Raw genomic sequence first — 17,329 nt, forward strand, 5'->3', positions numbered from 1 at the left:
ATCACCAATGATTAGCAGCTGATTCGTGGACTGGTTGGAAGTATAGTCCTGACTAATTCTAATCAGGTGATCCGAGTTCAAATCTCAGTGAGCGTTTTTCACTTTTTACCTTTTAAATACCTTAAGTGATAAAGGAACATTTCTCACAAGATGTAAAGCCTATCTTGGGTTTGTGTTGTGGAGAGCAAGTCATTAGATATGCATGTAATGGACCAATCAGAAGATGGGAAAGGGAGGTTGTTAGGGGGAAAAAAGATTCGCTGCCAGGGCTATAACCTGATCATCTTACCTTGGTATGTACAGAATTTCTGTGGTTCACAAACCCCGCCAGCAGATTCAGTGCAATCACCGTTCGTATCACAAACTGGATAAATGCAATGACGATGTCATTTTTTTAAAATCAAGAGCAATGCTAAAGTTGGGGAAAGAGTTGGTAAACATGCAAAAGTTGGTGTAAAATGAACACACGCAAGGTTTAGTATTGTAATGCACGTTTAGCAAATTTTGCGGAATCCTTGATTTTCAATTTTCTGAAATGAGTTTTTTCAATGACAAAACCGACCGGTACCGGGGATGTTTGTAGCAGCTCTATGTCATCCCAATTTGATTTGATTCAGATAAAAATCAACAATAAAATACACTAATAAACACAACAGTACAAAGATCAGGAAACAAAGGGGACAGTTGCACTACATAGTTCCGAGTTCCGCACACGCAAATAAGATATCTAATAGTATACAATGAATAAGCTTCAGACAGTAATTATTCTTAAACATGTAAAACCAAAAAACTCAAGCACCCAATATATATCTGTTTTGATATGAGCCCCACCACATGTAAAGTAAGTTTAAAAAAATTAAATCTTTATTTTGAAGGGCGATATCTATATTTTAACATTTAACTGAGAGTCTGTTTCTGACTTAAATGTACAGTCCATCATTTGCAGCCATCCAAAAAGTGCCTGACATAATTATTGTTGAAAAGCATACTTGGTTTAAAGATAGTAATGGCAGCGCGCGCAAGCATTGCCACGATACACACATCGGTTTCAAACATCACGTAGCTGCAATCGGCTCAGTGAGAAGGTGTCTCGGACGCTGAATTCAGGCCCAATTTAAAACATGACTCAGCAACTTTTGATTTGAAATCCAGATCCCAGAATATTGTTTTCTCGGAATATACAGCATTCACTGAGCTGAACCTTCATCAGGTTAGTTGTTCAGCACCCTTCTTTAGATTTTGAGCACTTTTGTTGCTTCAAACGAACAAAATGCACAAATTACAAATGATAGACGCTGCCTTTATACATCATGCGTACCTGTATGCTTTGGCGGAGGGAAACAGGAAAAGAGAAAAAAGAGAAAAAAAAAGACTGGAATGGCAAAACAAAGTTTGAACAAAGACAAAACACTGAGAGATAAGCTTCTCCTACCAAGGCACCCAAGGAGTGCGAAACGCAGTCCGACATAATAGGGATCGCAGGGTTTGGAGATGAGCAGCTTCACTCGGTTGGCTTTGATGGGCGTCGGGAAACTATTGATCATTTTGGTGTCCAGTCTGGCTCCGGCTTTGAAGAGCTGCATTGGAAAACAGGGTGGCACAATTAGAACATTAACGAGGAACACAGGATCATTAAAACCATATCATCTTTCATACTCCATTTTACAGTCAGTTAACTTCCGCAAGTACAAACTTGGCCGGACCTAGCCAAAACATATGTTATACATGTACAGTGAAACGCCACAATAACGAACATCACAGGATCCACAGAATTGTTCGCAATTACGATTGTTCGGTATAGCAATTTAAGCTGCCGGTGCTCCGGTACTCACTTTCAACAAAAAGCGCCCTTCAGAACTTCACCATGCACTATTGAATTATGTGATCTCACAGTTTTTGAGGTTACTTCCTGCAACAATGGGTGGCTTTCTCCGTCTATTCCTTGGGAAAATACCGTAATAGCAACTTGTCGCTCTTCTGTTAAAATTTTCCAACAAAAACGTTCGGTATGCTTTGTAAATTGTACACAAAAATCCGAGGCCAACAACGATGTTCGGTATAGCCGAATGTTTGGTGAAACAGTGTGCAGTATAGCAACGCTCAACTGTATCTGAATTTTGAATTAAGTGGAGTGCCGGTGCGATTCATTGTGCTCATGCATGCACGGTCGGGACTAGGATTTTTGTTTGCTATAACCAAATTTTTGTAAAAGGGCCTGTCACATTATATGCGATCTCATAGGAGACCTTACGGCGACCAAAAATATTTCATAAATTTAACAATTGCAGCGAGGACGCAAGAAAATGACAACTTTCTGTCTCAAAGAAGCTCAAGCTACGCTCATACTGTGCCCTTCCCGCGCTTACGATGCGCTCAACTCGCTCTCTATGCGCCCCTGTCAAGCTCAATTACTCGATCTAGTCGCTGCCGCTGCGCTGTCACTGTGCTCACACTACGCTCTGCTCTGCTCGACCAAAATACGCTCATGTGACATCACTTGTGCTGTATAAATACCAAGACAAAACGGTCATTACACAGTCCAGTTTCAAAATTATTCTACAAGTTCATCGCAGTCACTCTACTTTCTCATGGAGACTACATCGACTGCCTTGCGCCTATAGGCTGCCTCAATGCCACTTCAATGTCGCACGATTCACGCTCGCACAGCGCCCGAGATGCGTCATTACGGCGTCCTGGCAAGGGCGCAGAGGTGTTGCGATTGTTTTGAGCATGTTCAAAGACCTTGGCGCTCATCGGAGACCATTAAGACCCTCTGGCGCCCATCTAGCGACCTATGTAGTTGTTGCTGCGATCTAGTAGTTGTTTTTGCACCCCAGCTATTTTTCAAGGACGCAGTGAGAGCGCATATTAGATCGAAGACAGTGTGACAGGGCCTTAACATGCGTCAACTGTAGTATTAAAAGAAACAATTATTTTACATGTATTCCTATCCTATATTCTTTTGAAATACTGTCGCATGTGGATTATGTTGAGGTTTTTTGGCCAGACAAAATCTTTTGGGGCATGCTCTGGGACCTTCCGAAAAGAAGCCTTCTTTCTAACAAATTGATAATCGATTTATCAAATGAAAAATGTAACCAAATAACTCTCAATTCAATCAATTATTAATTTTATAATTGCTGTGGGTCAATAACAATATTCATGCATTCTCTACTGCCAATCATCTTCCCATTCCCCATCATCATCAGCCGTTTCTAATACCTGAATTCTCTAAGATCTTTCAAAATTCACAAGGAGGGTTTTTTTGGATGGAATTCCCGTAAGGCCAAAAAAAAAAGTCTCCGGTTTCTGGTATGGAGCTTGCCCAAAAAGTGGTGCGGCGACGCGGCTTTTTTTTTTTTTTTACCTGATTTTTTTGCTTAAAATGTTGGCTGATGACTGCAAATGGTGCCCGACTAAACTTAGTGCAAATATATGGGAGTCCAGAGAGGCCACATAAAGCTTATTCTAGACCATAACCCATATCTAAAAACACGTTAAAATTGTGCAGCAGCAGGATTCCAGTCAAACCAGTGAGTTTGGCGGTTTTTAGACATCATCTTTCATTGAAAAAAAACTTTTTCTTTTTGCCGACGCGCATGGCTACGGCGACGCGCGCGCATACCAGAAACCGGAGACTTTTTTGGGGGGGGGCCTAATTCTGGTAACTCAATGGGGGGTGGGGTGCCCTCTGCTTCACATAATCCAATACTGCACAAGCCTCAGACAGGCTCCAATTAAAGATGCATAAGGAGTTTCGGTTCAAGATCAATTTTGACTTTATTGAAGGTTTACCATATTGCTGCCAAAGATTTGTGTGCTCGAGTCTGATGCTTCGTACTCAACCATAAACTCATCGACTCGACGTTCCGGGTTCACAGCTACACCCTGGGTCATTATTCCAGATATAATGGTGTCCTCGGTCAGTTCCACCTGTGTGAAGAAGATCCAAATACATTCATAGAAGTCAGGTACAAAAATTGAAATCTCATGCAAACAATTGTCCATACAAATGTGTTCGAAATACGACATAGCCGATACGCGTTAGGTAAGTTGGCGCTCTAATTGCCGATGCACGTGGATGGTCTGTGGGAAATGATGTCAGTTGAACGAGACCTAAGAGTTTGGGATACTTTCTCTTGTTCCTCCCCTACAATGCTTTGTGGTAAATATTATTTTATCATGTACCTATACACATGTATATAAATATATTTATTGTTATTAACATTTGTTTGTAATTTTTTTATTGGAATGACTTTAATTTTTTTTATTACTTAGTGTGTAATTTGTTGTGATTTACCTTTCTGATGTGTTTTTCACACGGTGTAATTCTCTGTAATTTTAATATATAACGATATTTAATGTGTGTAAATTAAACAGCAATTCGGTCTTTTGGCCGTGAAAGTTTTAATAAAATAAAATATTAAAATGATAATAATTTCTATGGCATTCCAGCTGCAGAAGATGCAAATGAAAAAACTATTGTTAGGTATTCTTTGTGTGTCAAAATCTGGCTTTTCAAGTTGTGTTTTATTTGTTTTGCCCTTTGTTCTCAGACCAAGCTACTGTGTTTAAAAGAAACAATTTCTTTTGTTCTGTATTCTGTTGTTTATGTTAGAAAACTATCTTGGTCTGGAACCAAGGGTTTTGTGGAGGTACACAGGCCTTTGCAGCTTGCAAGCAAGAGAAACCTAAGACTTTTGCACTTTAAGAGTTGGTAAGAAAACCCTGAAACAACATTCCCTGGAAAACCAGTTTTCAGGCAGGAACTGAAAACCCAATGGTTTTATCAGCCCAGGTGAGATGTGAACCCAGGTTTTTAAAGTGAAAAGTTTGGAACTTACAACATTGTCATGCTTAATTCCAATCTCACATAGGGAAACAAATTCTTTCTTTCTAAAACTTTACAAATTTCAATCTTTATTTCTGAAAACCCTGTAAATGATTGAGTCTCAAAGCCAGAGATGTAGACCTACCTGAATCCACATGTTTGTGTCGTCCAGGTCAGGGCCCCAACCGCCCTCCACGCTGGTGTTGAAGTTGAAGGAGTCAATTGCAGTCTGATCCGGCCCAAAACCAAGGGCAAAGTACGAGGAGGCGGTGTAGTTAGCAATGGTAACGTTATCGCTGCTTCGACAAAACTTTGCCACTTTGTCCTCTGGGTATAATGAAAGAAAATGTCATACAATTTTCTAAAATGTCTTTTCTTGTCAAACCTTAGAATGTTTTACTATCCACGATCATGGAAAGCAGTCTGTTGGATTCATGAATTACAGGCACAAATCTACTGCGCTTGACCAGAAGTACATAAGAAAAAGTTGTTTTATCACAAAACACACATCTGCAATTTGGATTGCACATTTCTGTTTTATTTCATAATTATATATGGGACACAAAACTTGCAATGATAATGAACATTAATATTTGAAGATGAACACTCTTCAAAAAATGAACAAGTCAAAAGGCACTCAAGATTGGGAATTTGATGTTTGTAAAGATCAGTTGGGCAAAACACGAGCAATATTAAATTACTAGAGCGCTGACTCGATGTACAAAGTGATATCTGCTGGCCCCATCCATGTTTGTGCACAAACCTATGGAAAACTGGAATTTTTTTACGGCTTTTGTATTGCTATTTGCATATCTGCGTTTGTATTCTATATACATTGTAGGTGCATTATTAAAGCCGATATGCCCAAGACTACATGTACAATGCACAATCAGTAAATGAACGTTTCATTTTGCTCTGCAAACGTCATGACGCACTGAAATCGTTTGCGTATATTGCAAAAAAAGAGGCCTTTCTTTTCAATAAAGGGAGCTATCAAATTCTGCCAAAGGAAAAACCACAAAATTAGTTGCCATTGATTGTTCTTTGAGTCTTTGGTCTTGTGTGTGTGAAGGTTTAATGAGAGCTGGGCCACAGATGGTCAATAATAATACAAAAGATTTCATTAACGTTTTGACTGCCCAGACAGCACCAGAACCAAACTTTGAGAAAATTGTTTGTGCAGATTGCTGATTTTTTTTTCAAATCGCGATTTCGTCTCCATTTCTCCCCAAAAATTGAAAAATATATAACTGATGTAAAAGCTCAGTTATTACATGTAAATACCCCCACTGTGTCAACATTTTCATAAAGGTACATTAAATGAAGGAGATTTGATATTACTGAACAGATTCGTCAATTTGTCAAAACAAAACTTTAGAGCACGAATACATTGGCAATGTGTTTGTACACAGAAAAAAATCTTGCTATCCTTTACGACTGAGGACTTGGGACAATGGAGGATTAGTGATAACAATAACTCCGAGGACCTGAGCAAAGTCCTCGGGAGGATTTCATGTACAAACCGTATGGGAAATGTTGGGAAAAAGTACAAAAGTTAGAGGAACAAAAGAAGGGAAGAGTAGGAGTTCCTAATAAGAATAGGATTTCATGTACAAACCGTATGGGAAATGTTGGGAAAAAGTACAAAAGTTAGAGGAACAAAAGAAGGGAAGAGTAGGAGTTCCTAATAAGAATAGGATAACACGATTAATGAAATGCATTCAGGGAACTCGACAAAAATGGCCAACTCGTGAATAAGGCCCATGACATGTGATCGATGATGGACCAATAAAAATTCACAATCTATTACTGTGGTATAACAACATAAAATGTAAGGATATCGGGAAAAAAACAAAAATTCCTTCATGTAAAAAACTGACAATCGTTTCAAAGTTGTTTATACTCAGTGTACCTACCCAGTGTAGAATTGGTTTTGGACAGGCTGGCACCAGCCTCTGATGTGTTCTGCGTTTCCACCCAGCAGGCGCTGTCCAGACAGTCCCACTCCACGTCACACAAGCAGTCCTTGGGCGTCTCACCCTCAATCTCTAAAGCTAAAGACCAAGAAAATCATTCCATAAATTCCAGACGTAAGAGAACAATTTCACTGCCCATGCTTTTCAACGTTTTCGGGGGATTTTTTTCAATTTGAATAAGGGAATAAATGTGTGCTTCGGAGGTTTTTATCACTCTGTTTAAGACCACTTAGAGTCTGGGTGCTGATAATTACCCGAGGGTAATTATCAGCACCCATACTCTAAGTGGTCTTAAACAGAGTGATAAATACCGACAGAGCACATATTTATTCCCATTCATAAATACCTTTTCGGTAAGAAAAAATCATATAATTCGTTCAAAACATCCTGATTTTGTTCAACAAATTCACTTTATGCTTTTTGAAACATCCCTCTTGCAAAATAATGGAGTGTTCAGCTGGCGAGTAAGATGTAAACAACCCTTTTATGGAGATTGACTCGCGCGTATCATGTTCTGCGCGATGTCGCGCAGAACGCACCTGGCGCGTTGCGTTTTGAATTTAGAACTTTAAAATTCTGACTCCCTGGTAGTGTTGCGCATGCCTACGCGAGGATTGTGAGCGTTCAACCAATGAAACGATAAGAGGCACTGGATTCTTAGGAGTCCACATTTTATTGTGACACTGGAAAAGTGTTTAAGACCAGCTAGCCATGTCTTTATCATCCGTTTAAGACCGGCCACGTGACGGGCTCTCAACCAATAGGAATGCGTAAACTGTCTTAGGTATTTATGAATGTTTTATTTAAAGGGAATATACAACATCCTGTAAAAACACGGCACCTGGTGTGCTCACATTTTCAAGAAAAGTGGTATTTTTATAGAAATTTCCAACGCTGGTCAGCCGACCAGCATTGGACAAAACTGGCTGTTTTCAAATACGGCTCCCAATTTATCATATTTCGTTTAGTCCACATTTTCTTTGCAATGGATCACACACCTGTGAAAGGGTACAAGCCAGCTAGTCTGATTCCCCGACCTTACAATTCCCCAACATCTATAAATTGCTCCATTTCATCTTAAGCGGGGTCAGAGAACCAGACTACAAGAACATGATTCTTCATGTTTTCTTGGTTTTTCCAGCATCTATGAACCCAAAACGTCAAACAAGTCAGTGTAACAATATTTGCTATAAAATACCAACCCCCGAAATCCATCCTTTTCTGAGAATTACAACAAAAGCAAATGTTGTACATTCCCTTTAAACGAAAAAAAACCTGCTGTTGTTCTATTTGGGCATCTCAACTTGATGAAAATATGCTTTGATAGTGAGATGTCATTGCGCCAATAAAGCAAAACAACAGAAATTTGATTGATAAGATTGATTAAAAGTTGATTATTGTCAGGCCACAATTAATACCAAATTTGTAAAGTAACCGTTCCATAAACTAAACATGGGCCTGTTATTTATTTGATTTTATCTCATTCATTTTGGGGGTGAAACTAAAATTTTACATTTTTCTTAATAAGGGTACAAAAGCACCCTTTTTTTAAAAATAAGTTGCATCAGAGGCCATCATCTAGTGTCAGTACTAATTGATTTGATTCAACTTTGATAACATCTCTGGTGGGTGAATAAAAGGAAATTGAGCAGGGAAAAAAAAAAAGCATTTCCTCTTGCAACCTCACCCCCCACTTCCGGTATCGCCGGATTTCTTGTCTTGTAAATGGTTAAGGCCACCGTACACTGTATGCTTCGACAGCGATCCGACAGATTTTTCAGTCGGAAGTCACGGCATGTGGTGAATCACGATTGCAATTTTCTGTGTCGTGGACTCAATGCCAACTCAGTTGTGAAGATTAAACAGTCAAATAGTTTACGACTCGAATCGCCAATCAGTAATTTGAGAGGTATTGTTAGCGTACAGCGAAAAGCAAAGTGCACGTCGTGGTGCGTAGGGTGTGCAGCATGCTGCGACCCAATGGCAATCAGTTGCTAGTCAGGATCGCAATAGGATATTAGTGGGATTGCTGTGGTCCAATGGTTACGGGTTCGACTCACTTGCCGTGGTACATGGGTTCATACCCTGATGGGGAACATGGTTCCTTTCTGTTCTTGGGCAAGACACTTTACTACAATTGCCTCTCTCCACCCAGGAGTATAAATGGGTACCTGTGAAGGTAGAGACCAGAATGCTCTGATCTCGAGCCGCTGCAAAAACTGGTCTCATGGCCTGATGAACAGGGGTAATTATTGCGAAGCGCTTTGAAACTTTTGGTATAAAGCTTTTCACATTTCGTATACAAGCACTACATTATTATTATTACAACGTATAGCGTGCGGCGGCCCTTATTGGTCAACCTACTGCCATCAGTGTCGACACCGTTGATGACGTTGACAGTGACTTGGTACCACTCCGGCCACTTGGGGTCCCCGTCCACCGTGCAGCTGTTGGTGGGCTCGGCTACAAACATCTGGGAGGGAAACTTGTAGCCGGCTTGCTTCAAGGTGCTCCAGGATCCCGCGTAAGTAGACTGGTTCGAGGGAGCACACAAAGGGGTTAACACTTTAAATACCTATAAATAACCTTTTTAGTTCTTGTACTGCCCCAAATTGCCCTACCTGTTACTGCCCGAAAACTGCCTTGTCGCTGTGTGGCCTACAATTCATACAATTCATTAAGTCGTACTTACCATGTAATTCAGTGTAATATAAGTGTTAAAGAGTTAATTTGGGAGACATCTGCAGACACCATACTAGGCTGGATATACAAACATGTACGCACTCTCCCATGTGACCGAGTCTAGTCATTTAAGTGCTTTAGTCTCTATCCACAAACTTGACACATGGTATGTCATACTACTGATGATACTAGCATATTTTAAATGCTTCATTTATAAACTCCCATTTGACAGAGTCAAATTTTCATCTTTCTGAACAACTTGTCCACGTTGCCATTTAATTTAAAAATCGCAGAGGAAATCAAAAAAATCAAAGAGGAAATCACTACATTGCAACCTTTGAAAATTAGTTTTCCAATTCCACCAGTGCAGATGTCTTTTTTCCCTTTGCATTTTGTCTAGTGAAAATTCTCTTGATCTCTTAACGTTTTTGAGGAACTAGCCCTGTTACAGATCAGTAAATGTTTAACTGAAGAGACCCTGACAATGTGAAGTGACTTCCTTATTCCAGACTGGTGTGCGAGAGACGAACCAGACCATAATATCAGAAATGGCTCTAGTTAACCCAATTAGATTTTGGTTTCAGACCAGTGAACTTCATTTTCCATTGAATATATTCTACCGACGTCCTGAGTGACTGCAACAGGCCGTCGTTTGAGTTACTCCAAACTGATTGAATCATCAGACGTTTCAAGAACTTGTTCCTCAGCCCAAAGTCATGGTACTGCTTAAGCACACAATTTTTTGCTATCAGAGCCTCCGGTCCGTCTATAAGAACAGCAAAGGCACGTAAGAACAGCAAAGGCACGCTTACCTCAGAGGAAAAATTTGCCTAACCCTTACCTCCCCAACTCCATCAAAATACATCCCCCCCCCCCCCCCCCCACGTTTGGTGGATTTGGTGGACTTGGTCCTTCAGGCTTGGTTTGAAAATATTGATGGAGTATGATAGACTTGGGCCTGGAGGCCTAAAGCAAAGCATGCATTGGAAGCAGACATAACAATGGAAATCTCAATTTTCGCGTGACTACTGACACATCCAAGCCATGAAACAGTGCTTAGGCTGAATAAAAAAAAAATGTTTCTCGTCCGGGGGTTTGAAAAAAAGCAGGAATAGGGATTTTTTATTTTTTTTTTTTTTTCAAGATGGCCGCCATTTTAAAATTTCCTGCAACCGTTGGTGTTTCCACTGTTCAAAGACCTTCGTCAAACTCCCCACTCACAAATGCTGCGAAAAGATCACCAAGTGTCGTCTTGCCATCAAGTACTGTCCGTGCATACCACGGTTTTATAACTTTAATTTTGGTTCGTGTGGAAATGCAAACGAAAACCATTGTGATCAAACAAAACAAAACGAAGATTCGGGCTTTAATTTCTTGTTGATGAATGCATGGAATTAGTACACTGAGTGACAGAAAACATCAGCCGCGCGAGCGAATTCTTTAAACACATACTCCAGTGTGAGCTAGTCTCATACCGGTCGCATTCTGGCTTCGAAGTCAGCATTTACCGTATACAGTACGTGCAGACAGATTCCGGTAAAAATTTTAAACAACTGTAGTCTAAAACTATCAATAGAAATACTCAAGTGGGTGAACTCGCCATGCTCGCAGGGGTATAGACTCTCACGAAGACGTGTTTAGCGATCGCGCGTCGATTTATGTGGTATACAAAGTGACCGACAGAGTTTATCGGTATACTGAAACTTCGACTCACATATTTCACAAGTATTTATTTTCCGATGAATTTGTGGACTTTTTCTGGGTTTTTTTTACTGCATTTTTCAAAAATAACAAATAATTAAAAAATCTAGGCGGCCTCCAAAAAGGAAGTGGGCGGGGACAAGAAACATGTTGTTTTTTTTACTTCGCCTTACGGTTAGCACAAAGTTCTGCTATTGTAAGCACAGATTTTCTGCTAACTGTTACGCAGGGCCATGAATTCGCCTCTTTAGAAATGATTTGGTTTTGTATGACACTAGCGCAGGTCAGAAATGGGTGTTGCTCTAAAAAAGAAGTTTCCAATAACCAGAGTTAAACCCTCAACATGTTGCTTAGGATGCTCTAACCATCACCAGATGGCATCTTCTTGCTTACCTTGATGATCGCTGGCTGAGTTGCATTTCCCTCAGTGACGAACGTGTCCAGCCATTGTGCCGAGTAAGGGACGCCATCCAGCTCAATGCTGGAGTTGCGCACGTTGATCCAACCGGCCACCTAAAGAGAGTATCATTTTTTATTTAAATGAAAAAAAAAAAAACGATGAGCAGTGTCATTATTGAAGTCAAAATCCAGTAATGAAGTCCCGCATCTCTATACAGGACCTCTGCCAGAGAGTGGAATTAGACATAAGAAGACTCGATACAAAACTGGCCAAGCACAGCCACTTTCGAGCTGACACAGGCACTCAGAAACAAATGCACTCATAGTACAATACTCCAGTTGTGTTCTTTAGCATTAATCCCACCACTAGCAAATGGTCAGTACATATCAATTGTCCAACTATAATTTGGAAACAATCCTCGTGCAGTTTAGGTAGTTGCGTACAAACACTATGGAAGAGTCAGGAAAAGTGGAAATGTTCCTTAATCCCAAATTAATTTTGACCTTTTCGACAACTTTACATATGGTGAAACCAGTGGTGTCAAGATACTGCACTCTACCCCTGTTATTTCACCCTCAGCCCACGGGTGGGCAGTGTGTAAGAGCAAAGGGCAGCCATACCTCTACATCACCCCCACAGGTGCCCAGGTGAACGCAACACCTGGTGTTGAGAGGGTCCTGAGTAGGTGCTGCCGTAGGGGAATCTGTGTCAGTTCCATTGCAGGACCAGCGCACACTGTGACAACTTATCTCAGGCTTGCATTCGTCTTTGCCGGAACAACTTTTGCCTGATTGAACAAATAAAGCACAAGTCTCAATAAAAAATCCATTTTCTCTTTCGCTCCAATAGAAAATAATTATCAGGGCAAACATCAGGGTGACCGTAAGGTCATGACTAAATTCTGCTAAATGCACTTCAAATATCTGTCAGATTCCCCAGAATTACTCGAAATACAGTATGAACACTTTAAATCACATGCAGATGTTGTAATATTGCCTTAACCCTAACCCACCTCACTCCTCCAAAATCCTCCTGGCGGTTTTGGAGGATTCTAGAGGATTGAGGATGAATGGTGATTGAATCAAATGAGGATTCTGGAGGATTGAGGATGAATGGTGATTGAAGCACATGAGGATTTTGGAGGATTGAGGGTGAATGGTGATTGAAGCACAAGAGGATTTTGGAGGATTGAGGATGAATGCATTTTGAGGCAGGACTGTCTGATGATTTTGAAGGATTTGGCGTTGGTTATCCTTCATTTAAACACGAGTGCAAAGTTTTGGGATGAGGAGGATTTTGGAGGATTGAGGATGAATGCATTTTGAGGCAGGACTGTCTGACTATTTTGAAAAATTTAGGCGGAGTTGCAAAATTTTGGAAAATTTTGGAGGATTTTGGAGGATTGAGGATGGTTGTAAGCAACAAGGGCCTAGGGGGTTAGGGTTAATTAATGTTCAAATTACATTATAAACAATCTATAGCCACATAAACATAATATGAAATTGCGTAAATTTCAGGCAAAAAAGTGAACCTCAGTACCTAGACCAGACAACCTGTCCTATTTTGCAAGGGTGTTTGAAAAGATTTAAGCTTTTGTGAACAAATATACCATTTTTGTTGCAAATTTGCTGTTTTTCTTTCAAATAACCATTTTTTGAAGAATTTTGCCAGAAATCTGCCCAAAAATCCATTCTGTCAAATTTTCTGTCAAATTCGTTTTTTTAACAAAAAATCTGTCAAAGTTAGTTGAAAATCGGCTAAAACGGTCACTATGGCAAATATGCTTCGCTCGCCGACATATTAACAAATGGAAATCTCGTGCAGCTCGGAGTTGCAATTTTGTTGTTGACAGAAAGTGGGTGCTTAACCCGTGTGTAGTTTACATAATGTGCACGTGCAAGTGGGAGTGCGACCACACCCCGCGCTACGCTCAGTTGTCACAACTGTGAGTTTCTACGCTCTTGACTTGAATGGGAGCCAGCAAAATGTGTTAAAATGCCCCGATGACTGCAATATCAAAAACAATCTTGTAGTCATCCGGGTATTTTTTTCCAAAAGCATACAATACGCCAATTTATTGTTACCACTTGGAAGCCTGATATAAATAATAATACTAAGTATTCCTTTCTGTGCAACACGATGTTCACTTTGACATCGGCACTCACCATGAATACTCCAGACCAGTGCTCCAATCAGCCCGACCTTGGACAAAGACAAAAGGGGAAGACATTATTGCACTCAAACATGTATCATTAATTTCTTTTTCCTTCTTAATAAGTTCTTTCTTCGTACAATACCCACAAAAATCTGTTTCACTCTAGTTAATAAAAAAATAATTAAATTGAAAATTGAAAACAAATTGAAAAATTGATAATTACATCTTTCCTGAAACCTTGATAAAGATTATAGTTGAACATCCTATTAATCCCAGTCTGAAAATTTGGGACTCTCAACACTGCTTATGAGAGTCACACAACTTAACAGTGAAAACATGCAGAACAAGAAAATAGACTGGCGCCTGAAACAACCAGTCCAACACCACTTTAGTACCGCATCAATCAACTGTGTCAAAAGAAACATCTGGTACCTAGTCTCTATTTCTACACATTCTCTCCATAGCCATGCCACCAGACTACTGAATGGTCAATCGGCTTCGGTTTTGCCTCCGACTTCTGAATCACTGAGAGGCAAACTAAACAAAACCATTCCAACTTTTGGCTTCATATCAACCGATTGAATGTTCCTGAAGCAGGCACCAAAATGTAGCTGGAGTTCCAGAAGTTGGGGGCCTAAAATCTCCTTAAGCCGGAGACGAAGCCAAAGTCGGTCGTTTCGAAATCGCTTTGCATTGGGTGCAAATTGTTGAAGAAAGTTCTCCTTTAAAAAATTGAAATGAGACCACAAACTTGGCTGGTGAAATACTGAGTACCTTTTCTTTGCATCTTGAAAATTATGGAGACTTTTGTCGGCTAAAGGGTGAGTAAAGTTGACCTGATTTTGTTTCACATGTTTTTCTGCACTCAAGGTCCCAGTTTGCCTTATAATCATGTCCCTACCGGCTCCTTAAAAAAATCAAAATCAACAAGGAGGTTTTGCAAGATTTAAACTTGGGTAGCAGCCGGAAAGGTGTGTGTGGCATCGCTCCTAAACACATCAGACGAGTGGTCGCATCACAGAAGGAGAAATACAAACAAGACAATGACCCAGTCTCCATCCTCTCTTTGAGCATGAACCAGCCAAAAAGAGACTTAAATCAAGACACAGCTTCCTCCACTCTGTGGAACCCCTTGATGGCAGCGCTCATAACCGAACGAAGGCCCTGTGGTCCAATCATCTTCAGGCAATGCCACACAAGCTTCCCTTCAGTCCCAATGAATCTCTACCATCTGGTTCGAGTGAGGCATGGCCCATCTGGACATGTCTAAATCACCTCAGGACAGGAACTGGACGATACAAAGTTCTTATGCAGAAATGGGGATATAATGAGGAACGGATAAACTGTGTGCGACTATGGGAAGGAACAGACAATGGAACACCTGCTGGTCTGCCCCACCTGCCATAACCCTGTACCGGTACTCATGAAGATCTGGAAGGGTTCAACCCCCAGGCTAGATCGATCTTGCGTCCTGCACTGGACGGATATAGTGACCGAGAAGAAGAAGCCGGAAAGTTACAACCTTAACACTGAGAGTGTATTAGACTGCTCCATCGTGTCCATAAGCATTCAAAAATCTTCTAGAGAATTGTACATTATCATTATGAATTAATAATATCAGTTTGAATAAATTTTTTTAAATAAACTTGCAGAACAGTCTTCAATGTACGGCTTGAAACAATACTATTCTACACATTGTCACAGAGATGTGGGGCCTGGGAAATGAAGGGGCATGTATATGGGCTCCATTTATAGTTGGGCTACCCCACCATTAGCTAATACTAACTTAAATCCGTAAACATGGAGGTATATACACTGCCATGTTTCGGAAGGTCATCAAGGCATTCAATTTGTCACTTTTGCATCCGCTACATTTTATGAGCCAAAATTGCACAGGTCTGCATGTTATAGGCACTCACGTGAGTTTTTCCACGAATTGCCATTTGCATAGGACCTGTAATTCAGAAATTAGATGAAAATTGGAGCAGGAATTGAAAAATTTCTGGATACACAGAAAATTTTACAACCTGCGTGTGAGGAAATCTAACTGTCAGGACTGTTTTTTCCACTTGACAATGATATAGGAAGATGCTTGCCACCAGTGGTGGCGGAATAGTTTTGCAAGTGGTGTAGCAGGACATTCCATGTCACTACATTGTCGTATTGAGTTCACCATACATTGTATACTGAGAGGTGCATTGTGGGTAAACTATTTATAGATTGTCTCTCTTGTGCATGCCTTCGGCCATGTTGGCCATGTTGGCCATGCTTCTGTCTCGTCATGTAGATACTTGTAAATAAATCAATCAAGATGTAGTCCAGAGTCTGCAAGGAACAATTAATCCTTTTCCCCCTTCCATCCGAACCTGGTAATGATCTTCGGACCGTTACAGTGGGGGGCCAAAAAGCACTGCTGGTGCCGGCCGGCCGTTACAAATGCAAAAAGGGGGGGGGGGTGCTGAAACTCATTCGTAGTGGGTGCCCTTTTCTTTGTTTTTCTTTTCGATTAAGTGTTAAACCCTGCCCCCCCCCCCCCCACCCCAAGGGCATCAATTGCTTCTCAAAAGTGGGGGGGGGGACCTTGATCAGCACTACTGCGAGTGTGAACTTGAAGCATGAAGCCTTAACGGCATGGCGTTCAGCATTGTTCAGGGCCCGTTTAACTTGACTTTAAGGCCCCCGAAAATTTTTGGACTCAAGCCGCTCTGCTGTGCGATCCGAGGCAATTTCTGACCACTGAAACCAATTTCTTTGAGCAAAAGATCATATTTTAAACATCATTTTCGAGTATGGAGTCATTGAACTTTGAAGGTCAGGGGTCATCACCTTTAAGCTATTATTTTTTCCTGGGAATAAAGTAGAAAAAGTCCCGATTTTGATTTCCTCATAGGCATAGCCTAGGCAACTTTTACTCACACAAATCCTCAAAAAAATATATGGAGGAAGCCCAGTATTTTAGCCACATTTATGGGGATAATCGTGGACTAATCAACAAGGTACTTGGTGACTGTCATCATGTCATGACTGTTGGGTTGGGAAGTCCTAGTAATAGTATGAATTTGTGCGGGGTGAATCAGTTTGTTCCCATTGTGTTCCTCCATTCTAGTTTCTGAACTCTACAAATCACCTTTTATTTTGTTACGTGGATACTTTCACATTAGCCGCGGCCGGCCCTCGATCTCTCTCATAATCACTGCATCGCCCAGAACGCTCTCTGTCCCGTTTCTGCATACAACGTACGAACATGATGATAGAACAAGGAAGTACAACTCTACAACATACACCAGCAGTACAGGAAAAGTGCTGCACGTTTAAAATTCCCCGGCACGACCACGTGGCACGGTGGTGTATAGTAATATGCGCACTTTATTACATGCCATAACCAGTACCATGCAACAGATGTGCGTCTAGAAGTCTAGTTACTCGTTTCCGCCCTGGGAAAATTCAAAAGAGGTCGCCCTTCCACATTTACGGTACAGAAATATCGTGCCTCGTAGTGTGGTACAGACGTGCGTACGTACGTACATAAGCGTGCGCCAATAGCGTGTTATAATCCGGTTAAAATCGTGATGTTCATGTCACAT

At 40.8% G+C, this 17,329-nt stretch overlaps 1 protein-coding gene across 1 annotated transcript in view; it reads right to left on the reverse strand.

Moving 5' to 3' along the window:
* Window positions 1-17,329, reverse strand: part of LOC119735776 (adhesion G protein-coupled receptor L1-like) — a 63,041-nt gene that overhangs the window by 33,830 nt on the left and 11,882 nt on the right. Inside the window, exons 2-10 of the mRNA XM_038209704.1 lie at window positions 13,756-13,792; window positions 12,211-12,377; window positions 11,584-11,703; window positions 9,172-9,340; window positions 6,748-6,885; window positions 4,977-5,158; window positions 3,796-3,933; window positions 1,433-1,577; window positions 290-364 (exon numbers count right to left, since the gene is read on the reverse strand). Coding sequence (XP_038065632.1) covers window positions 290-364; window positions 1,433-1,577; window positions 3,796-3,933; window positions 4,977-5,158; window positions 6,748-6,885; window positions 9,172-9,340; window positions 11,584-11,703; window positions 12,211-12,377; window positions 13,756-13,792 — 1,171 coding nt within the window. The remainder of the gene's footprint in view (window positions 1-289; window positions 365-1,432; window positions 1,578-3,795; window positions 3,934-4,976; window positions 5,159-6,747; window positions 6,886-9,171; window positions 9,341-11,583; window positions 11,704-12,210; window positions 12,378-13,755; window positions 13,793-17,329) is intronic.

The sequence above is a fragment of the Patiria miniata genome, unplaced genomic scaffold (assembly GCF_015706575.1).
Source record: "Patiria miniata isolate m_02_andy unplaced genomic scaffold, ASM1570657v1 HiC_scaffold_10, whole genome shotgun sequence".
NCBI classification, from domain to species: domain Eukaryota; kingdom Metazoa; phylum Echinodermata; class Asteroidea; order Valvatida; family Asterinidae; genus Patiria; species Patiria miniata.